The sequence below is a fragment of the Octopus sinensis genome, linkage group LG16 (assembly GCF_006345805.1).
Source record: "Octopus sinensis linkage group LG16, ASM634580v1, whole genome shotgun sequence".
NCBI classification, from domain to species: domain Eukaryota; kingdom Metazoa; phylum Mollusca; class Cephalopoda; order Octopoda; family Octopodidae; genus Octopus; species Octopus sinensis.
In genome coordinates, this window is record NC_043012.1 from 3,719,535 (window position 1) to 3,744,350 (window position 24,816).

The following is a 24,816-nucleotide window of genomic DNA, read 5'->3' on the forward strand; positions in this document are numbered from 1 at the left end:
GATGATGGTGATGAATTTTTCATGCAGTTTCTGTCTACTCAAATAGACCTGCAGAACTAGCAGGGGTTGATCCAAGAATATGATAGAAATTATTTTCCCAAGACACCATGCAACAAACCTCTTAAGCATTCAACCATTCTGCATCCATAAACAACCCATGGCTTTTGTGTGTTTTTCCATGAGGACCTTTAAAGCACCTCCCCTATTGGGAGTTTTAAGTTGTTTAATTTTTTATTGTTTTGTATTGTTTATACAAGGAAAACCCATTGTTTCATCCATTTTTTTTTTGTCTTTCAATGTTATTGTATGTCCTTTTATGTTTGTATATATTAGCCCTTGTGGCCAATAAAAGAATAAATTATTATTAAACTAGGTGATGAGCTAGCAGAAGCATGCTGGGCAAAATGCTTTGTGGCATTTCATCCTTGTATTCTGATTTCAAAAGAAGGGGAAAGTTGCTTCAAATATAAAAATAAAATATATTGCATCAATTATTTTTAATGAAAACCGGAATGGTGTGCGACTTCTGAGATACCCTGTATATATAATATATATATATATATGTATATATATATATATATGTATATATATATATATATATGTATATATATATATATATATGTATATATATATATATATGTATATATATATATATATGTATATATATATATATATATGTATATATATATATATGTATATATATATATATATGTATATATATATATATATGTATATATATATATATATATGTATATATATATATATATATATATATATATATAAATGTATAAATATAATTTTTTCATTATCTTCCAGCCATTTAAAGATTTTTCAATGAATTGTTTTCTAATTTTCCACACAAATATAGTCTTGTATGATATTGATGAATATCGCTTTTATTTTTCTCTGAAAAATTAATAATTAACAAGATACAAGGGCGGGAGTTGGGGCTGAAAAGTTCCTGGCTTTGGGTAAAAGAAAATACAGGAAGATCAGTTAATTATGATTTTATGAACATGCTCCTTTCTCAGATTCACACACTTATTGCGGCAGTCTGTCATTTTTTTTCTAAGACCTCTGAAAGAACTCGGAAAGTTAGGCCTCCAACCAGGCCTTTTGTGATACTCTTAAAGCCAGGAATTTTTCAGCACCTCCTCACAGAAGCATTTAATTATATATATATAGTTTGATAAGTGCTGATGCATAATACTCTCGGCTCTTGAGTCTCCCTGTTGCTTCTGCTAACTACTACTACCACTACTGAATAATAATAATAATAATCCTTTCTACTAAAGGCATAGGGCCTGAAATTTTAGGGAAGGGATACGTCGATGACACTGACTCCAGTATTCAACTGGTACTTAATTTATCAACCCTGAAAGGATGAAAGGTAAAGTCAACCTTGGCGGAATTTGAACTCAGAACGTAGTGGCAGACAAAATGTGGCAAACCATTTTGCCCAGCTTGCTACATTGATGATGATGATAATAATAATAATCTTTTCTACTATAGGCAGAAGGCCTGAAATTTTTGGTGGAGAAGGGGGCAAGTTGATTAGATCAACTCTAGTATGCAACTGGTACTTAATTTATCAACCCCAAAAGGATGAAAGGCAAAGTCGACCTTGGCGGAATTTGAACTCAGAACGTAAAGACAGCCGAAATGCTGCAAAACATTTTACCCAGCATGCTAACGATTCTGCCAGCTTGCCACCTTGATGATGATGATAATAAAAATAATAATAATAATAATGATGATAATAATAATAATATTTAAAATCAAATTTTTTAAAATTTATTAAAAAAAATCTTTCTGCTTTGTGTGTATGTGTGTTTGAGTGTATATATAAATATATATATATTTGTTGTGTGTCTGTACATATATGTCTGCTTTGTGTGAATGTGTGTATATAAATATATATATATATATATATATATATCGTTTTATGTGTGTGTGTGTATATATATATTTTTATGTGTGTATATATGTGTATATATATATATATATTTATATATATATACACACGCACACACACATTTATATTGTTTATATAATAAATGTATATATTTTTCATGCATTTGAGAATACTTGCTTACTCATTTTTGCATTGTGTATTATGTTGTGTTATGTACACTCACTGGAAATAAATATCCACACTTTCACAATTCAAATATGTGCACATTGTGCTATCATCATTATATACATCCTGGGTACACTGTGTATGAGTGTATTATATGTGACGTGTTTGCTCTGACGGGATGTGTGTATTAACATTGAATATACTGTGTGTGTGTGATGTGCTGTAATTGTGTGTTGTAATGTTGTCCATGGGGTGTGCGTAGTATGGTAGTTCACTGATTGTGCGTTTGTATAGTAATATTGTATTACAAGGTTCATTTATTCACCACTTACCTAAAACACAGGTGTTCGAAGCAAAAGACGGAGCCTTTACATGGTCGTTCTGCCTGCTGGAAATAGCAGCCAAATCTCCCTCATCACTTCCTACCAACTTTGAAGAAAAAGCGGTCTAGATGGTATGATCCTGAGTTCTGTGCACATAGGTAAAAAAAAAAAAATAGCGGGTGGTCTCAGATGGAATGTTTTTGATCATAGCTCTGCTTGGTCAGTTCTGACCTTGGGCTAAACAATAACTGTTTTAACAATCAATAGAAAATTGTCTTTTGCTATAGTTCTGGTGACTTGTTCAAACACTCCCTGGTGATGGTGAGGGGTTCTTCAAACCCCTTCATAATTTATGTATACTAACTTCATTTTTGTTTTGTGTGTGTGTGTGTGTATTGTGAGACAGAATTCCAGTTTCCTCGTGTTTTTTTTACTGCTGCGTAGCTTGGGAGCTTTCAGTCATAGATCCATATGAACAGTAGATAATAAATGTTTTTATATATATATATATATATATATATATATAGGTGAGAAAGGAAGACTATACTTGTGAAATATAAGCTTTTACTGAACTCACGGCTTGATCGATCTACATGCATGCAGATACAGATAGACAGATAGATATACGTGCATATACATAACACTTTCACGTGCATACAGAGATATCTTTACAAATACGTGTGTTTGTATGTTTGTGTGTGCATGTATACATATCCACACAGCGCGTGTGTGTGTGCGTATGTATAAACATTTGCGTGTCATTTTTTCTTTTCTTTTCTTTTTTTTTTTACCCTATCAACATGCTCTCTGATCTGTTTTCTTTTTTTTTCCTGCATCTTTTGCCCAGCTGATTTTCAGCCTGTAGGTTTGTGTGTGTGTAAGTGAGTGAGTGTGTGTGTGTGTGTGTGTGTGTGTGCGCGCGCGCTGAAGCAGGACTGTCCCTACCTTCCTGTTGCTCTCAGTTGTGGGAGTGGGTAAGGTGTTGGTGTGTGTGTGTGTGTGTGTGTGTGTGTGTGTGTGGCAGATACTTACCACTTCCAGGATTTCCTCCTCCTTCGCTTATTCCATCTTCCTTCTCCTCACATGTCATCTCTCTCTCTCTCTTTCTCTCTCCCTCTCTCTCTCTCACACACACACACACACATATACAATTTTCTTTTATTTCTCACTTTTCTACTCTCTCTCTCTCTCTCTTTCTCCGCCCTCTCTTTCTATCTTCACACACACACACACACACACACACACGCCATTTGCTCTCTGTCTCTCTCTCTCCTCCTCTCGTTCTCTCTCTCTCTCTCTACCCAATTCAGTTATATAGTTAGGGTTAACAACCCAGATGGAGCTACACCAGAAATATTGTCTCAGGCAGGCAGACTGTTTTTTTCCTTCCTTCCTTCCTTCCTTCCCACCTTCTTACTCTCTTCTCCTTCCAACTCTCTCTCTCTCTCTCACACACACACAACACTACTTAGCATGTCTTGCTAGGACATAGCTAACTTGGTGGTTTTTAGCAGGTACCTCTACACCCAACCCTCCCTCCAGATGTCTGTGTTGTGCCTGCTCTCACTGTTTTGTCTTCAATAATATTTCCATCAATTCAAACAAATACCCACCCTACCTGCCTGTCCACCCGTCCAACCAAAACAAGTTCTTCTCTACAAAACCAAAACAAGTTCTCTCTCGGACTACAAGTCCCTCAGATTTTATAAGTAATGCCTGGGTAAGTTACACAAGTATTTTTCGTGTTGTTGTTGTTATATATCATTGCTTTTATTGTTTACTTCAGATATTGTTTTCTGACTATCGTTAATTTTGGCTAATTAATTAATTTTCCTCTTCTCTCTCTATCCCCCTCCCCTCTCTTTCTCTGTCTTTCTCTTTCTCTCTCAAGATCTCGTTATTTTCTTAGAAATTACCATTATTCCATAATTGAACATTCTGTCTTTATTTATTGACTTGATGTAATGAGAACTGTAGACTGGGAGGAAGCAGTCGAGGTGGATGGCAGGTTTGGTTAGCGGGATCTGCGACCCAGTTTCTATTCAGTTACATTTCTAAACCAACCCCACTCCTTGGGTGCTGGGGCTAAAGGTATACCCAACACAAATTTCCATTTTCTCCTCTTCCCTTAAAGTAAGTCCAAGTCACTATCCGTATTGAATTACCCATCGGTAGTTACCCTGGATTATGGAATATCAAACAACTGGTTGTATTTATCACACTCAAATGTGATCAATATAATATTGACTGGTTTATTAAACTGAATATGATTGTCAAATAAAAATTGTCATAGAATCAAAGTAGATTTAATATTGATTTCATATATAGGTACACAGCTACATATTTTTTTTTTTTTAGTGGGTAGGTTACTTTTATATTGACTTCTAATATTTCTTTGTTTTTCTGGGATTAATAAAATAAATACCAAAGTCAGCGTCAGTGGGGTTTGAACCCATGAATGGGTGTCTGCTAATATTAAAGTATATCATTTTTTTTAACACTTATCTAATCTTGAATTAATTTCATAATTCTTTTTTTTAAATTCTAAATTAGTTGAGTTAAGTAACTTTAATTTCATTAGTGTTGTGATTCTGTTAATATTTTAAATAAAAGTGCAGTTATATCAGATGCTTGGTGCAACTGAGCACTTCATTCTTATATTTAGTTGCATCTCCTATACATTTTGAGTTCAAATCCTGCTTGTGTTAACATTGCTTTCCTTGTCTCCGGGATCAGTAAATTATGTTGTAAGGCATGCAATTAAATAAATTCAGTTGACTCTATCCTCTCAACCTCCTGTCCATTTGTGACCAATGCAAGAAAACTAATTCAGTTTTGAAGGAAATGGCGACAATGATAAATAGATCTTTTGAGTGAAAATTCTTACTTTTTCTTTTAACCCTTTGTAGCCATATTTATGAAGAAATTCACTGTCCATGAAGGAGGACACAGTAAAATAACCAACTTCTTTATTAACCGTTTCATTACCATAGTTCTGTTGAAATACATTGTCTTCAAAAAAGTATTTTGTAAAATATTTTAAGCTGGTGTTTGGAGTAAAACATGAAATTTTAATGGAATGTTTTCATTTAAATTGCATTAAAGCAACTAGTTTATATTATAGAATGAGAAAAGGTCTCAGAGAGTTTGGTATTAAAATGGTTAATCTGTTTTAGAAAGTTCTGTTGATAGAATTAAGAGGAATGGCTTGAACATAAACACTTCAAAGTGGCCTGTTTTGTGTCACGGAACTGGAGGCAGTCTGAGGTGGGTTGGTATCAAAATGGTTAAGTTAAAATTCTGCCTGCACTAACTTTTACCACTCTGGGGTGGTTTGATGAAATAAAATGTCACTAGTATATCATTGCAGATTCAGTCAAGCTAGCCCTTTTCTCATTTCTGTAAAATAATCAACCCTGTGCTTATGCAAAAGAAATACTTCCACACACACATGGATGGGAAGTAAGATGACTGGATTGTATGTTTTTTGTAGCAAACTTGCTGCTTCACATTTACAGGTTCAGATCAAATCTAAATCAATTTTTAAATTGGAATGATATACTGGAGGTTAATTTATTAATTACTTGCTTGTCTAAAAAAAAAAAAAAAAGGAAAATAATAAAATAAAGGAGTTTTTTCATGTATACTTTATCTCTTGAAAAGCTAGTTAGGATTAGCATCAGGAAGGGCTTCCAGCTGTAAGATAATGCCTTAAACTGCATATTCATCTAACCCATGCAAATATGGTAAAACAGATGTAGAACAGACAACTGAACGCTTAGTGAAAAAATGGAGTATTTTTCATTTATAACCATTCCTGGAATTTTTTTTTTTTTTAAACTTGTTTCGGTCATTAGATTTGCAACCATGCTGGGTCCTGCCTTGGGTTTTTAGCTGAATGAATCAACCCCAGTATTTGTTTCTTTTTTAATCCTGGTACTTATTCTATCAGTCAGTTTTGCTGAACTGCTAAGTTACGGGGATGTAAACATACCAACACCGGTTGTCAAGCAGTGTGTGTGTGTGGGGGGGGGGCAAGCACAGACACAAAAAACATACCCACATATGACAGGCTTCTTTCAGTTTCCATCTACCAAATCCACTCTCAAGGCTTTGATCAGCCTGAGGTTATAGTAAAAAGATACTTGCCCAAGGTGTTATATAGTAGGACTGAATTCACAACCATGTCGTTGGGAAGCTAGTTTCTTACCACACAGCCTGAAAAACAAAAAAAAACCCAAAGCTGTTAGTTTATTTGGGGTAAATTCCTATTCTCAAATCTGGATTCAGTTACATTCCAATGCTGGAACCTCTCTCTGCAGTTGTTTGACTTGCTAAGAAAGGTAGCCACATCTCCCTCTACTCACATCTCCCAACTGACTTAAGGGAAGAAGGGATGCATTAGATGATGTAGATAGTCCTACATACCCTTATAAAGATGGGATGGTCATAGCTGGAATGCCTTTGAACATAGGTCCTGGTTGATTTGGAGCTAAGCAACAAATGGATGCAATTTCCAACCAATGAAGAAGCCTTTATATCCAGCATGGGCAACCTTTTTCGAGAAGCAGGCCACATGAGACATGGTTCATTATCAGGCAGGCTGCACTAATAAAAAAAATTCAAAGTAATTGTTCGCTAGGTGTGCCATTCAGAAAATCCTGCAAGCCACAGTTTGTTTGTGGCTGCTCTACATGATTACTTAAAACGGTAGAAACAACAGCTTGGTTTCCCTCCTCTTTCTTCAATCATTTTATTTTCTTGACAAAAAGAGAAAAAAAATGGTCACAATGAATAAGGTGATCTGAGACTCACTATTTATAATAGAAAAAGATAGAGATGGTCTTGGCTTAATACCTTTAATTTTCTCAATTTGGGCTGACTACTGGATGCAATGTTTTCTTTCTTTTTTAACTTTCTATTAAAATCTCAGTATTCAATGAAGAACTGATTGGGTAATGGCAGTTGTGGAAGCTTTCTTTTGGCTTGAAAAAATTTTGCTGTCTTAATTATTTTGGGTTAAAAATATTTTTTAGCATATCTCTTTAATATTATATTTCACTATAAATGAATAACCATTCTTTTGCGAAAAAAATCTTACTCTTTTACCATTCTTTTATGGACAAATTATAAAGACATTTTCCTCTCCCTCCTCTTCATTATTATTATTGTTCTTTTTAACTCGGGTTTTGTTGGAACTCCTGGAATCTTGCATGCATAGCAGGTTTGCTGCCTGCAGCCTACGGTACCATGCTATGTGTTCCTTTCAACTATCTAACACTTTCCCGATTATTCTGGTTATGCCAAGGAGACAAATCTTTTGTAACAGTTCTACTGGGCACTCTATTCCGATTTCCTTTATATTCCTCTTGATGCCTTTTGATACTGTCCCCAAGGACCCAACTATAATTGGCAATTATTATTATCATTTTTGTGGAAGAAACAGTAATGTAATGGACAAAATGCTTTGTAATATTTTATCATATCTCTTCTTGTTTAAGTTCAAATTATGCCATAGTTGATTATTGCCATTTCGCGAAATATGTATTGGTCAAATATTGGAATCAGTTAAATTGAAAATTTAAATTTATGGCTTCATGCATTTTTTTAGATAACATTTTAAAAGCAGCAAGATGACAGAAATAGTAGAGCAGCACCATAATTAAATGTCTTGCTCTTCTGCATTTTGAGTTCAAATCTTCTTGGAGTTGACTCAGCTATTCTACCCTCTCTTAAATTTCTCATCTTGTTCCAATATGTAAGATTACACATTAGAATGAGTATGAATCATCTTAATCTAAAAACAATGTGCTAGGTAGAAATTAGATAAGATCATAAGTAAGGATGCCAGTGGAACCCACCCTAGATACTGGGGCAAGCAATAGAAGAGAAAACAGAGAATTTAAGGCAGCGAGCTGGCAGAAATGTTAGCATGCTAGGCGAAATGCTTAGTGGTATTTCGTCTGTCTTTTCATTCCGAGTTCAAATTCCACCAAAGTTGACTTTGCTTTTCATCCTTTCGGGGTTGATAAATTAAGTACCGGTTGCGTAGTGGGGTCAATCTAATCAACTGGGCCCCCTCCCCCAAAATTTCGGGCCTTGTGCCTAGAGTAGAAAAGAAGACAGAGAATTTGTGGTAAAGCAAACAGGGCAAATGCACAATATGAGACAGATATATTTCAAGGGATGATGTTTGTAGAAGCTACACTACATGGTGAATTAGCTCATGGGTTTAGGAAGGCCCCGAAGGACACCAAACTCAACAGTGGTTCCTTTTACTAACAGGTCTGTATTTATTTTGAGATGCTCTGTATTTCTTTAAGTTACTTTAAATATAACAAAGAATTTAGTAAAATAACTTAGCTATCATTCAGCTAGTGTTAGGAACATAAACTGTGACTAAGGTTTGGTGGAAGATTTTAATTCAAAACTTATGAAAACAAGACATTTGTACTCAGAGCTGGTTTCAGCCTGTTTGGTAACGAAAGCGTTAAAGTGGTAGCACACAAAAATAAACATTATTTTCCATTTTACTGTTAGTTTTGTTTCATTTTGAAAAATGGAAATTTATTTTATGGTTTATTATTGTTTATCTTCTGAATTACATATATATGGGGGCACCATGAGCTTTTAATTGCTTAGGGCCTCTATGGGTCTTAATCCAGCCACAGGCATTTGGTGTTGTGGTTAAGAGCGCGGGCTACTAACCCCAAAATTCTGAGTTCGATTCCAAGCAGTGACTTGAACAATAATAATAATAAAAATAACATCGAAAAATACCTTAGGAATGAGAACCTAGGTTCGAAATTTCTCCAAGACACCTGAAGAAGGCTGGAGGGTATATCAGCCAAAACGTTATGTTAACAACAAACAAGATGAGGAAAAATATCCGACGAATGTAAATAATGTAATCCAGCCTTGTTTGTTTATATGGCCAACTGTTAGTTTTCCTCAAAAGAATTTCCATGCATCTGCATATGCATGATAAACACTGATCAATAGAGGAGGCACTACATGGGCTCTTGATAGAAGTGCTACATAACTTGATAGTACTTGATAGTATATATATTTCTTTACTGCCCACAAAGGGCTAAACATAGAGGGGACAAACAAGGACAGACAAAGGGATTAAGTCGATTACATCGACCCCAGTGCGTAACTGGTACTTTATTTATCAACCCCGAAAGGATGAAAGGCAAAGTCGACCTCGGCGGAATTTGAACTCAGAACGTAACGGCGGACGAAATACGGCTACGCATTTCGCCCGGCGTGCTAACGTTTCTGCTAGCACAAAACACTTCTTGGGAGGAGTAACGTGTGTTGTACAATGCGGAGTTGGAAGCAGAACGAGCAGTAAAACCTGCAACTTTATCTGCAGGAGGAACTACTTCTAGATCCATCTTGGATGACGAGTGTTGAGTCGGGAGAGTCCTTATTATCACCATCATTAATTTTCTCTTCATTTTCATAATCATTTTCCTCAGCATCATCATCATTATGGAGGTGAATTAGAGTGGTGTAATATACTTCTTTATCAGAATGATGAATATTTGCCAAAGAAAATAGCCCCTACACCTCCACTAAGGGAGGAAGGATATTTGATAGACATTTTAATAAATTCATAAACTGTCTCTTCATGCCTTCTCTCTCTTTCTTTCCTATAATTTTTAATATCAGCACAGAAATGTATGATTTCCTTTCTTTTTTTTCTTCTTCTGTGTAATCAATATAACTCTGACTTAATATCTACCTCAAATTACCATCTTTCTACCTCTCTCATATATATATATATATATATATATATATATATATATATCTTTATATATAAAAGTAAGGTTGTGTGCTGTCTGTCTCCTACGATTTAGATTCCTAACTACTCCCACATTTTGCGGTGCAGTTTAACTAAAACCGGGTATCTTATAGTCATGATTCATATCGAGCCCTTCTGGGTATTAGCGCGCGTCTATGATGAGTCAACGATTAAAAAAAAAATTTACCATCATTTTCCCCCCATTTATTTTGCTATTTTTTGGCTATAACTCTCTAAAAATGCTTATATAGTTATTTCCCTTACAAACCCGAGCAACGCCGGGCGATACTGCTAGTACATATATATATATATATATGTCCTATACTATGAGGCAAAGCAAATGGTTTTTAACTGATAGAATGGTTTTGCAGGATATATATATATATCCTGTGAGTCCTGTGAGCTCCCTCAGTTTTCCTGTTTCTTTTTTCTTTTTTTCTGTCAAACCACATTCTGCTTTTGCATAACTTACAAGTTAACCCACATTTGCCTTCCCGTCAACCTACTTATACAAGCACATGCATGCACGTGCACACACACACACACACACACACACACACACACCCACCCACGCGTACATGTGTGTGTGATATCATTTTCCTTATCAATGTTTGACAAGTTTAGTTGTAAGTTTCTCAAGCAACAGGGAGAAGTTTTCACTGAACCAAGTCTTTTACTTGATTTTGGTTCGTAGTTGAGATTATGTATATTTTTAAAAAGTTGGTAGACAACTCTCATTTGACTTTTGGTGCTTCCTTCAGAATCTGCATAAAGGGTAAAGACCCCCCTTCGGCCATGAATGACCGTGGGATTGCACCTGGAATGTTCCCCTCTGAGGCACAAGTCCAAGCAAGGTTGTTTATGGAAAACCAGCAGTCGCCCATGCATACCAGCCTCTCCTCTCCATGCCACCAATGTTATTCAAAGGAAGGCAAAGGCCAATACAGCTTAGCATCAGTGGTATTACAACTCATTTCTACAGCTGAGTGAACTGGAGCAATGTGAAATAAAGTGTCTTGCTCAAGAACACAACACAGCTTGGTTCGGGAATCAGACTCACTACCTCATGATTGTGAGCCCGATGGTCTAATCACTGAGTCATGTGCCTTCACTCTGGTATATATATATAATACTATAAAGGTGCATGGTTCAGTAGTTAGAGCATCAAGCTTATGATCGTGAGGTTGGGAGTTTGGTTCCTGGGCTGGGCTACATGTTGTGTTCTTGAGCAAGATACTTTATTTCACGTTGCTCCAGTTCACATCCTTAGTTGATGCCTACTGGTGTAGCACCTGAGAAGAATAAGATATGCTTTTATTTGTTTCAGTCATTTGACTGTGGCCATGCTGGAGCTTCGCCTTTGAGTTGAACAGATCAACACCAGGACTTATGCTTTGTAAGCCTAGTACCTATTCTATCAGTCTCTTTTGCCGAACCGCCAAGTTACAGGGGACATAAACACACCAACATAGGTTGTCAAGCGATAGTGCAGGGACAAAATCAAGCACAAATATACACATGTAGGTATATATGACAGGCGTCTTTCAGTTTCCATCTACCAAATCCACACACAAGGCTTTGGTCAACCCAAGGCTATAGCAGAAGGTACTTGCCCAAGTTGCCATGTAGTAGGACTGAACCTGGAACCATGTGGTTGGGAAGCAAGCTTCTAACCACACAGTTACTCCTGCACTTATATACGATTACATTATTCAGTGTGTCCTTCACTTATGACAGTAATGTGTGATTTCCAAGAGATTTGACTACTATTTCTAGTGAGTGCGGCATTTGCTAGGTTAGATCCAAACCTGAATATTTTTAGGGGGCTTCACTGAAAAATATAAAACACAAGTCAATAAAAGAAAATTTTATTATAATTATAGAGGGAAGACCATTGGGGACCACATGTGGGCCTGGGAGCTGCAGTTGAAAACTACTTGTATGGATAGTTTTCCATATTGCAAATCAGCAAGTGCAGTATTTTTTTTTTCTTTATGTATGGGACTACATCTTACCAAACCATCTTGAATGGTTTTTCTTGTTTGTGTTGTTGTTTTGTCCTAAATTGATCCCGATTAAGTACACTTATGATCAGCAGCATTCCATCTATGACCACCTTGCCTTTCCAGACATAATTTCTCTCAATCGAAATTACCCAGTTTGTTCCTCTTATTGTTTAATCCTTAGTCGACTTAGATCTAGCAAATCAGGCATTTTTACTTCTTTGCAAATAAAAGAGATTCTAGTGTGTTCGTGTATTTCAAAGAAATTTGAAAAAAAACCAAAGCATTTTTCTGTTTGAATTGAATTAGTATCCTTGCTTTTGTTTGGTTTTTCCCCAAATATTGTTCGACAATGTTACATCAGTGTTGCACCTGCCTTCAATACAGGTATAGTCTCAGATTAATTGAGACAAAGTTATCTTTGCTACATTAGCAGCATGTCTGTTGGTGAAGAATCTTAGCTAAAAAGCAATTATTAAATCTATTGTTTTTTATTACCAGAGAGAAGTTGTTTAAAGGATTCTAGTAAGTCTGGATATTTAATCTCATTCTCTGGGGAATGTTATGAGCATTATACTTTCTAAAAAGTTAAAATATGTATATCCATCTTTCTCCAAGCCATAATCAATTGTGACACACACACATGTGTGTGGTGGGGATATATATGTGTGTGTACACATACACTATGCAACAGTTTTTCTATATATTTACCTTTTGTTAGTCTAAGATACCAGATAATGTTATTTTTTCAAGCTTCTCCCCTACCTCTGCATTTGTCTGTTCTTCTTTCTGCTCTGATTGAGTTACAGAAAATAAGGAACCAAAGTTGGAGGAATTATCTGAATGAGGAGGAGAAAGAAACTGACTCTCTGCCCTCTTTTTTTCTTTATTTTTATCATTATTATTGATATAATCAGCTTTCATCGTTCTCTAGATGTATTTTCAACCAAACATTTACCAAAAAGATACTTCAAAATAAATATAATTTCGACTACATTCACTCTGTATATCATAACTTAGTAATACTAAGTAAAGTAGTTGCTTACTGGAAGCAAACTGGACTATAATAATAATCTATATGAAGCTCTCAACTTAATAGTAGTTGTTGTACATCTCTTTGTACACACAAGATACACAGGAGCCCTGGGATATGTAACACACTGCCTAAATACTAATCTTGAGAAATTAGGCTTTTCAAAACTAGAAAGGAGAAAGCTAATTCAAGGACTACAGATCCAATCCATCATTGGAACTGTAAAAATCTGTAAAGCTTTCTAGAAGTTTATCATTTAAATATAAATGACCATGTCTAGATATGCAACTATATGCATGAGAATACATACATAAAGCATACAAATTTGCACATACACATATATTTGTACTGTCGTTACTGTCCTGTTGTTACCATTTTTTACCTCTGCGAAAAGATCTCAGAATTTTAATTGATTTACTTTTCGCAGGAAGGAAAGTTTTCTTGTCGAAGATACGTCTCGCTTTTATCCTTCAAAACGTAGAGTAGATGAAACCTTTAGCGACCGAAGAAGGGGCTTGTTCTTTGTGTTAATTGTCCTGTACTCTATTTTTTTGCTTTTTTTGCTGTTTTTAAAAAAATGTCCAGTTCCTTTGGTTTGTGTCTATGCTTTCGTTTCTCATTGTGTTCGACATCCTTTTGGTGTCCTGTACTCATATATGCGTCTATATGTACATGTAGAGGTAGGTACGTACATATATGTTTATATATATGCATATGTTTTATTTCATTTATTAATATATATATATATATATATATATACGTACATGTGTGTGTGTGTGTATGCATCATCATCATCATCATAATAAGCATTACATTTACTGCCTGTTTTCTATGCTAGCATGAATTCAGTGCATGCTCAATAAATTAAATTGGAATGTCCGGTAAAAGTGTGGGGAAAGTACATGAAATTTTGTATATATAGGCGTAGGAGTGGCTGTGTGGTAAGTAGCTTACTTACGAACCACATGGTTCCGGGTTCAGTCCTACTGCATGGCACCTTGGACAAGCCTTGTGAGTGGATTTAGTAGACAGAAATTGAAAGAAGCCTGTCATATATATGTATATATATAAATATATATGTGTGTGTTTGTGTGTCTGTGTTTGTTCCCCTAGCATTGGTTGTCAAGCGATGCTGGTGTGTTTATGTCCCCGTAACTTAGCGGTTCGGCAAAAGAGACCGATAGAATAAGTACTAGGCTTACAAAGAATAAGTCCTGGAGTCGATTTGTTTGACTAAAAAGGCAGTGCTCCAGCGTGGCCACAGTCAAATGACTGAAACAAGTAAAAGAATTTGTTTGTAATAAGTAAATTTTAAGTAATTGAGTTTCAGATGCAACAATGTAAATCTAGACAAGTTACTTCCATCTTATAATTAGTATTTTAATGAAAAACTGTCATTTTAATATGATTTTCTACTTTGCCAAGATTTCAGAAATGTAAATAAAAATGCTGTGGATAGGTATTTGATAACATTTATTTGTAATTTGATCTCTCTCTCATTCTCTCCCTCCCTCCCTCCCTCTCTCTCTCTCTATCTATCTATATATATATATCATCATCATCATCATCATCGTCATTTAACGTCCGCTTTCCATGCTAGCATGGGTTGGACGGTTCGTCTGGGGAGCCCGAAGGCTGCACCAGTCCAGTCAGATCTGGCAGTGTTTCTACAGCTGGATGCCCTTCCTAACGCCAACCACTCCGAGAGTGTAGTGGGTGATTTTATGTGCCACCGACACAGGTGCCAGACGAGGCTGGCAGACGGCCACATATATATATATATAACGGACTCTCCTGTCATTAGACGACCTATGAGGGTTTAACAGTTTCTTACAGAATAACCACACAGATGATGAATTTATAATTACGAAATGTTTGTGTAGACATAAGCTCTCTCCCTCCATCAAATCAAAGTTACCTGTACAGGTATAACATGTCAGATGTCGAAATGATCGCAGAGCAACATGAAATGAAGTGCGTTGCTCAAGAACACAACACAACGCAATGCCCAGTGTGGTAATTGAACCCATGATCTCGCAATTGTGAGTGCAACACCCTAACCACTAAGCCATGCGCCTATAAGCACGAGACCTGAACTTTTAGGGAAAGGGGCCAGTTGATTGCAGTGCTCAATTGGTACTTATTTTATCAACCCTGAAAGGATGAAAGGCAGAGTTAGCTATAGTGGAATTTGAACTCAGAACATAAATCCAGAAGAATTACCATTGAACATTTGGTTCACTGTGCTAACTTTTCTGCCTGCCTGCTGCCCTTGAGGATTATATATGCATGATGTTTGAAGTTGAACTGGGTGACTACCAAGGCTATGTTTTCAGTCGTACTTCGTTCATTCTGCTCTGGGAGTATATTAAAATCAAAATCCCTAGCAATTGTCTTAAATTCATAATGACAGGCAGCAAGCTGGCAGAATTGATATTGTGCTGGATGAAATGCTTTGCGGTATTTCGCCTGTCTTTATGTTCTGGATTCAAATTCCTCCGAGGTTAACTTTGCCTCTCATCCTTTTAAGGTCGATAAAATAAGTACCAGTTGTGCACTGGGGTCATTGTAATTGACTTAACTACTCTTGGGTATGAGTACAAAACTGCATCTCCCTGCCAAGCCACGTTGAGCCAGTGTGGCAGAGTAAGCTCATCAAACCGGTATGATCTCCAGCTCAGATTCATGGTCTCCACCAGGGCTGTGGAGTCGGAGTCGGAAACAATTAAAGGGTAGCTGGAGTTGGAGTCAGAGTCGGTAAAACTATTCCAACTCGCAATGTCTTTATTCTTTAATATAAACCAGTTATAACATATAGGTCTGCTCCAAAGTACAAGCGTATGCATATGCTTTATGAGATATGTAGACCACAATCAATTACATAGAGGAGTCTGAGATGTTAATAGTACAGAAGTCGGAGTCAGAGTTGAAGCTTTTTGTTTTGACTCCACAGCCCTCATCCCCACATCAGACCATGGTTGGCAAAGAGAAGATGCTGAGGCTCTTGTCCTGCAGTAGACTGAACATGGGCAATCCAAATCAATCCAAATGACAGGGTAAGGGTTAGAAAGCTTAGAAAATTATTAAAAGTTGAATGAAAGGAACTGAAGATAAATATTTTGAAAAACATATTTTAGTGGGTTTTTTTTTTTTATAAACTGAGTAAGCAACCTTGCTTTCTTTCATGTAAGAGAAGTTGTAACTAAGTATTCAGTACTATATAGACTGCAGTCTTAATACTGCAATCAGAATTAACATTTTTATTGCACTGATAAAACTGTAGACAGTAACACGCCTGTCTAGGATCTTAAGAAGGTGACTCATTTCATATTATTTGATTTGACCTAATCAGTATCGATGGAGGTGGCAGTGAGTAATACAGTGACTAGTCTAAATGGTTAATAGTTCATGGTTCTGTTGTGAACAACGAGGGAATTTCTGTATAGCGAGCAGTATTCTGCACAAATTAGACATAAAATATTGTTAGACAGAGAAACAGTAGTGATAGGAACTAAGATGGAAAATGAGATGAGTAAAAATATCTGTTGAAGACTTTTTTGGCTTTTTTTTTTGTTGTTGGCTTTTCTTTTTCTTTTTTATTTTTACTGTTTGAGATGTAGATTGAGCTTGAAACAAAATAGAAAGAAAGTTGGAGATCAACTGTATCAAATGATGCTTGTTTAACCAGAGGCAGATGGTGCAAATGTGAGGAGGATGGATAAGATGAAAGTTATAGGATTGATGAGGATGGAGGCAAAGTTTGTAAAATGGTGGTGGATAGTGGCCAGGAGTTGAAGGAAATTAACACGTTAACTGCCACATGTATGTACCGTTGGTGGTTCATGGCAAACTTCCCACAGCCACTCTATGCACTGCCATTGGTATCATCATCATCGTTTAACGTCCGCTTTCCATGCTAGCATGGGTTGGACGGTTCAACTGGGGTCTGGGAAGCCCGAAGGCTGCACCAGGCCAGTCAGATCTGGCAGTGTTTCTACAGCTGGATGCCCTTCCTAACGCCAACCACTCCGGGAGTGTAGTGGGTGCTTTTTATGTGCCACCGACACAGGTGCCAGACGAGGCTGGCAAACGGCCACGCTCGGATGGTGTTTTTTATGTGCCACCGACACAGGTGCCAGACGAGGCTGGCGAACGGCCACGCTCGGATGGTGTTTTTTTATGTGCCATGGTATATTTTCATAATTTGAGAAAATATTTTATTCTGTATCTTTGACATGTTTTCAAGGATATTTAAATAACATGAATGCTAGATATTAAAGTTGAATTATGAAATATTGTAGAAATGCCACAAAAAAAAAAAAATTACAATTCTTTGTAATTAATCAGTATGCAGCGTAACCAGAAATACATGGTGTTACTGGTAAGTTCCAGTAACAGACTGTGGCAGTTAATGAGATAACACCTCTGTGACTGTTTGTCATGCAGGAAATAATAGCCAAAAACTTCTAATTTTACCTTCACTGGGTCTTTTTTTTTTGTCTTAGAGGAAGAAGAACTGTATTGATAACCTTTTTTCAAGATGTCCATGACTGTAGAGCGAGAGGGAGGTAGTCATACATGAAAGGCAGACCTCTTTGTTATGGAGGGCTCCATAGGATATCAACTGATGAGATATATTCATCTCATACCTCCTGAGTTTGTATTCTATATACATACTACCCATGAAATAATTTTCACTGATTGGATTTACTAGATTTCAACTGCATAAGACCCTGCATTACACTCCTACATATAGGTTTACTATTTGGTATGTAGCTGGGTCCACTAAAGGTACTTTTTGTGATTGCCACTGGATTATATAAATCCATATACTGTACATTGAATTTGGTGCTGGTGCTGGTTGGCATCAGGAAGGGCATCCACCAGTAAAAAACAAACCAAAACAGACTATGGAATTTGGTGTGACCCCTGGTTTTGCCAGTTCCTGTCTCGCCCTCCAACCAATGCCTGTATGGAAAACAGATATGAAATGTTGATGATTATATATATATATATATATATATTACTTGATATGGTGAAAAAGAATAGGTAAGAATTCCATAAGGTGTGCCCAGTCCCCTTTATAAATTGTAAGCTTACAAGAGATGCATGAGATCACAGGCATGCTGACAGAAGGTAGACTTCATATGTTAATTGTAAGAGTACACATGAAGGGGTACGGGCTTTTGCTTAGCTGCTACTGATGAGACAAGCCTCTAATACAGGTCACAGTAAATGATGAAGGGTGTGAGCACTCTTCAGTCATACTGAGGTTGTGATAATTTCTCTAGTGTTGGTGCTATAAGATGCACTTGGTGCACTTTGAAAAGTAGTGCACAACAGGAAGGGCTTCTTGCCATAGAAAAGATGCCAAAAATAAAACATAGAGAGAAGCATGGTCCCTAAGCTGTCTGGGAATGCTGTAATTCCAAATAAAAACTTGCTCAGACTGTGATCTGTCCCACCCATCCTAGTATGGACATAAAAACAATGATCATAATATATATATATTCTGAAGATGAGATAAAATCCTTTTTGATTCCATGGTTATTTCATTTAGTAACCGTTTAGAATTGTGATGAAAAGAGAAGCAAGACTGTCTGGCTGCCAAACAATAGAAATAGCAATTGTTCCCTCTGCAGGAGATCAAAAGGATATTGTTCTTAATTAGATTAAATCACTAATTTTCTCATAATGAAATTTTGGTCTTGATGAACTGATATTACTGGCTTTCAATCCTGACTATAGACAAACAAACAAATAAACACACACACACACACACATACACGCATATGCCTGTGTTCACACACCTTTGGTACCAAAGAGAATTGTAATATATTCTGATAGGCATTGAGAAAGTATTCGATAGTCTGATATAATGCTCTATGGACCACCATGAACTGGGGTTGGGTGCATAGTACCAAAGAAATCCACCAGGGCTACCTCATTCCCTGCTTCTACTCTCTTCAATAGTTTTCTAGAAAGTATCATGAGTGATGCCATTGAAGTCCATGTGGGCACGGTGAATAATGCAAGAAAGACTACCATAAATCTAAGATTTATTGATGACCATTAATGGACTGGTAAGAAGTAGAGATAAATTGGTCAGCTTTGGTCAATCACTTTGATAGAGCCTCCACCAAGTTTGGAATAGAAATTACAGTAGAAAAACAAAACAAAACAAAACAACAAACATGGCAAATATCAATGTTATAATCATAACATGTGTCTCTATACTAGGACAGAAACAAGATGTGCAGCTGTTTGAATAATTTGTGGTGATGGGCGATCATTTTGGTAAATGATGAAGAGCAGAAATCCTTGCAAGTCAGCATAGGTGCATTTATGGCTGTGTGGTTGAGGAGTTTGCTTCCCAGTCCCATGATTTCAGGTTCAATCCTACAGCATGGTACCTTGGGCAAGAGTCTTCTTATTTCTTTATTGCCCACAAGGGGCTAAACATAGAGGGGACAAACGAGGACAGACAAAGGGATTAAGTCGATTACATCGACCCTAGTGCATAACTGGTGCTTAATTTATTGACCCAGAAAGGATGAAAGGCAAAGTCGACTTCGGCGGAATTTGAACTAACAACATAACGGCAGACGAAATACTGCTAAGCATTTCGCCCGGCATGCTAACGTTTCTGCCAGCTCACCGCCTTCTGGGCAAGTGTCTTCTACCAAACCTTCTGGGCAAGTGTCTTCTACCAAACCTTCTGGGCAAGTGTCTTCTACCAAACCTTCTGGGCAAGTGTCTTCTACCAAACCTTCTGGGCAAGTGTCTTCTACCAAACCTTCTGGGCAAGTGTCTTCTACCAAACCTTCTGGGCAAGTGTCTTCTACCAAACCTTCTGGGCAAGTGTCTTCTACCAAACCTTCTGGGCAAGTGTCTTCTACCAAACCTTCTGGGCAAGTGTCTTCTACCAACCTTCTGGGCAAGTGTCTTCTACCAAACCTTCTGGGCAAGTGTCTTCTACCAAACCTTCTGGGCAAGTGTCTTCTACCAAACCTTCTGGGCAAGTGTCTTCTACCAAACCTTCTGGGCAAGTGTCTTCTACCAAACCTTCTGGGCAAGTGTCTTCTACCAAACCTTCTGGGCAAGTGTCTTCTACCAAAGCCAGAATACTCTTTTAACGTTAGGCTTATTTATTCACATTGTTTTAAGTTAATCAGGCATTATTTCTTAGCTTCAAGATTTTGGTGATGTGATTGTTTATTTTGAGAATGACATTGTGAGGTAGGTGTGAGAGGTCAGATCTGGCCAGTTTGAATATAAAACAAGTTGAACATTTTGGGCTGGTTATGAGCTGTTTAAATGCTACAGGGTTACGGCTAAAAGTAGAAAATAGTATTAAATATTGCTTCACAAGTGGTGCTATTTGTTTCCAGTCTTCCATGAAAAAATGTCCAGTCATGGGGAAATAATAGCTTGCCTGGAAACAGGCAAGTGTTGGTGACAGGAAAGGCACACCAACTGTTGAAAATCTGCCTTAATGACTTTCATCTGACCCATGGAAGCGTGGAAAATTGGATATTAAAACAATGATGATGATGATGGTAATAATTGTTAATTGCTCTTCATTTTTAAAATTTGAAACCTCCCCCCCCTTTTTTATTTCAAAGACGGACTGAAATTTTTACATTTCTCTGTGTCACAACGGTGTCCTTACAATGCCATCAGGAGTTTTAGAAGCAATTATGTATGTTATACACACACATACATAGAGCATCATGATAAACACATGTCCAAATATGTACACACACAATATAATTGTTTATGTGTATATGTACCCTCCTTCTTTCTATCTCTTACCATTTCTTTTCTTGGCTTTCTCACCTCTTTCCCTGCCTTTGTTTCACTCTTTCACTCTCACTCCCTCATGTGTGTGTGTGAAATCACACACACCACTTATTATATTTCTTATAAATCTCTAATCCAATTGCTGCCATTCTTGATTATTGACACTTCTCCAGAAGTCCTGACATTTTCAAGACATTAACTATATTTTTACTTATTGCTTCTGTTTGTTGCTCTTGTTGTTTGTAACAATGTCTCTTTGACTTCCTTCCTTCCACCGCCGCTCCACACATAGACCACCACCACCACCACCTGCTTCCCAATTATCTCCCCTTTATTCACACCCCCACCCCAACCATCTTACATACATTATCTGACATTAAGTTTACAAAAACTGAAGATTTTTTATTCTCCCTCCAGTTCCTTATTCTTTTTATGCATTTTTTTTTCTTTTTTTTTTCCACTTGACCATCTCAGAAAATTGAATTTCTTTCTCTTGAATGACTGAATGCAAATAAAACAAAAAATTTGGGGGTTTTTTTTTAATAATGTACTTTTCTAATTTCTTTTGCTTTCTTTCTTTCCCTTTTCCCTAATTTTTTCTGTGTTTTTTTTTTCTTTTCTTCCCCTCTTTCTTCAACTCTTTTCTTTCTTATTTATTCTTTTTTGCTTTTCTATTTTTTCCACTTATTTTATTCCTTCCTCTTCTTTCACAATCATTATTACCACCATCTTTATTCTTAGCTCCTGTCATATTTAAGACCAGCCATGTTGGCCTCAGCTAACATCACCATGTTTCTTATATAATATTGGTTGGGTTTCCATAACAGCTATCTTTTAATATTTTCTATTATAAAAGCCCAAGTTCTGTAACTGAAGTCTCTAAAGTCTGGTTAATCTTGGTACCAAACAAGACATTTCATGATTTTAATTAAAATCAATGATTCTAATTTCACACACACACACAAGATTATATAAAAATACACACACTCTCATATGCATATACTCACAGACACATACGTATAGTCTCGTAAACACTCCCAAAAACACACACATTTTCACATAGACATACATACTCTCACACGCATCACAACACAACATCACAACTTCTGAACAACACAAAACCTGAGGACCATCATCTCACCTTCTGAGGTCTTAAGTGCTTTGCAGTCTTAGAGTCTCTTATGTCTTAGAGTGCCTGATATCTTGGAGTCAGTTGGTCTTTTATAGTGATCATCAGGAAACAGTGGCTCAACTTAAAAGAAACAGTAAACAAATCTCCCTCAAACTGCATCCTACCAGAGTGATAAGACAATGTGATTGAAGAGACTTACTAAATAGTTATGGCCATGGTTGGATTCTCTTTAATCATAGGTCTGCTCAATCAAAATTAAGCTTGGTTAAAGTAAGTAACAACAACTGCATAGATTTTGCATCATAGAGCTTGTTGCTTCTGTTTTGTAGCTCAGTTTGTCAATATATAATTGAAGACTGGCCCTTGTGCCGGTGGCATGTAAAAGCACCCACTACATTCTCGGAGTGGTTGGCGTTAGGAAGGGCATCCAGCTGTAGAAACTCTGCCAGATCAGATTGGAGCCTGGTGCAGCCATCTGGTTCGCCAGTCCTCAGTCAAATCTTCCAACCCATGCTAGCATAGAAAGCGGATGTTAAACGATGATGATGAAGAATATAGTCAGATTTGTTGACAGTGCGTGACAGACACCAGGCACACTTGCCGATTGTGTGAGGCAGGTAGCAGGCACTTGCTTATAGCATATGGCCAGTGCCTGGTGCTTACCAATGGTGTCTGGCAGGCACCAGGCACTTGCCGATGGTGTAAGACTGGTGCCAGGCACTTGCCGATGGTGTAAGACTGGTGCCAGGCACTTGCCTACAGCATATGGCATGCACCAGGCACTTGCCTATGGAGTGTAACAGACACCAGCCTTGTGCCAATGGCATTATGGTTGGCTCCATGCACTTACTGATGGCATGTGGCAGGTGCCAGGCACTTGCTGGCAGTGTGTAATTGGGTGTTCAGACAATATGAAGATAGAAAATGACAAAGAAGATAAATTTAGCATGTTTTTCTTTTAAAATAAGGGGTTATTACTTTGGCACAAGGTCACATGTTTGCGTTGACCTCAACATCATACTGGTACTTACTCTATCAACCTGGGATAATTAATTGCAAAGCAGGATTTCAACTCTGAATGAAGACAGACATAACTAAATACTCCCATACATGTAGTTTGATAGCCTACCATTTCTGGTTATTTTGGAGCGGGTGGGTGGGCTCTCTTTAAAATACTGATTACTCTTTTACTCTTTTTTTTTTTTACTCTTTTACTTGTTTCAGTCATTTGACTGTGGCCATGCTGGAGCACCACCTTTAGCCGAGCAAATCGGCCCCAGGTCTTATTCTTTGTATGCCTAGTACTTAATCTATCGGTCTCTTTTGCCGATCCGCTAAGTTACGGGGACATAAACACACCAGCATCGATTGTCAAGTGATGTGGGGGGACAAACACAGACACATGCATACATACATATATACGACGAGCTTCTTTCAGTTTCCGTCTACCAAATCCACTCACAAGGCTTTGGTCGGCCCGAGGCTATAGTAGAAGACACTTGCCCAAGGTGCCACGCAGTGGGACTGAACCTAGAACCATGTGGTTGGTAAGCAAGCTACTTACCACGCAGCCACTCCTGCGCCTATATTAATAAATAATGTTAATAAATGTTGAAAAAAAGGAATTAAAATGTGATATAACCCAATACAACTTCTTACTGCTTATTATTTTAACCTTTTATTTATTAGTATATAATTTTGCTTATAACGTGACAAAGTTCCCTGTGAACCAATTCTATGAACCAGTTTCTGACTCCCATTTTGAACATTTTAAATGTAAATTTTTATTTTATTTTATTTATCTACTATTTTGTGGAGTGAGAAAGGGGAGTAGGATGTATAACTTTCATTGGCCCATGCAGAAGAAAGGCATGAATATCACAATTTCTATTTTCTTCTCTCCTAAAAAATATATATCAAGTTATGTATGAGCAGGTGCTTAAAAGTTTGCGAAAGGCCTGGTTGGGGGCCCAACCTTCTGAGTTCTTTTATAGGGCTTAGAAAAACTGAAGGACCGTTGCAATAAGTGTGTGAATCTGAGAGGGGAATATGTTGAATAAAATCATAATTAACTGTCCTCCTGCATTTTCTTTTACCCAAAGCTAAGAACTTTTCAGAACTGCCTCGTGTGTGTGTGTGTCTGTGTGTGTCTGTGTGTGTGTTGCAACTCATTGCTTTGGTTGTGCTAATGATTAGTTCACTTGTCTTTCACTGAAATTCTTTTTCCATTTTTCTATGGCATCATTACATTTTGAATCTCTTTCATCATTCTTGTCGTCGTCACCACCATCATCATCATCATCATCATTTTTCCATAAATAATTTCAAATTCTACATGGCTAAAAACAAAAAGCAAAAAAGAAATCACCAAAAATGTGAACTAATTCTCTACTGAAAATTGTAATGGTGGTTAAATTATTTAATAGCTTCCTTAACGGAAATAAGACCGAACAAAAAGAACAGGAAAAGCCTGTCCCTTTCGAGAACTTCCACAATTGATCTTAATGTTAATAAAATGTCAATAGAAGTTTGCTATTCATTCGAGTAATAATACTTTGTGGGGAAGAGGCGGTTGTTTTTTTGCATTGTTTGTTGCTGGTTTTCTTTTGAAATCTCCCCCCCAACTCATATT

At 37.0% G+C, this 24,816-nt stretch overlaps 1 protein-coding gene and 1 long non-coding RNA gene across 6 annotated transcripts in view; one reads left to right on the forward strand and one right to left on the reverse strand.

Annotated features, from left to right (window-relative positions):
* The window catches only part of LOC118766474, a 70,251-nt gene extending 66,846 nt beyond the window's left edge, over nt 1-3,405 (reverse strand). For 2 of the 3 annotated variants that reach the window (XR_005002411.1, XR_005002412.1), the window contains exon 1: nt 2,413-3,404. This is a non-coding gene — a long non-coding RNA (uncharacterized LOC118766474). Of the gene's footprint in view, nt 1-2,412 lie in introns of all 3 variants that reach the window. The other variant, XR_005002410.1, reaches the window with a different exon arrangement.
* Nucleotides 1-24,816, forward strand: part of LOC115220541 (homer protein homolog 2) — a 207,674-nt gene that overhangs the window by 100,091 nt on the left and 82,767 nt on the right. The window contains exon 1 of one of the 3 annotated variants that reach the window (XM_029790687.2): nt 3,652-4,123. The exons of the other annotated variants lie outside the window; for them this stretch is intronic. Within the exon in view, the coding sequence (XP_029646547.1) occupies nt 4,116-4,123 (8 nt within the window). The 5' untranslated portion in view covers nt 3,652-4,115. Of the gene's footprint in view, nt 1-3,651; nt 4,124-24,816 lie in introns of those variants that run through there. 3 annotated transcript variants of the gene reach the window in all.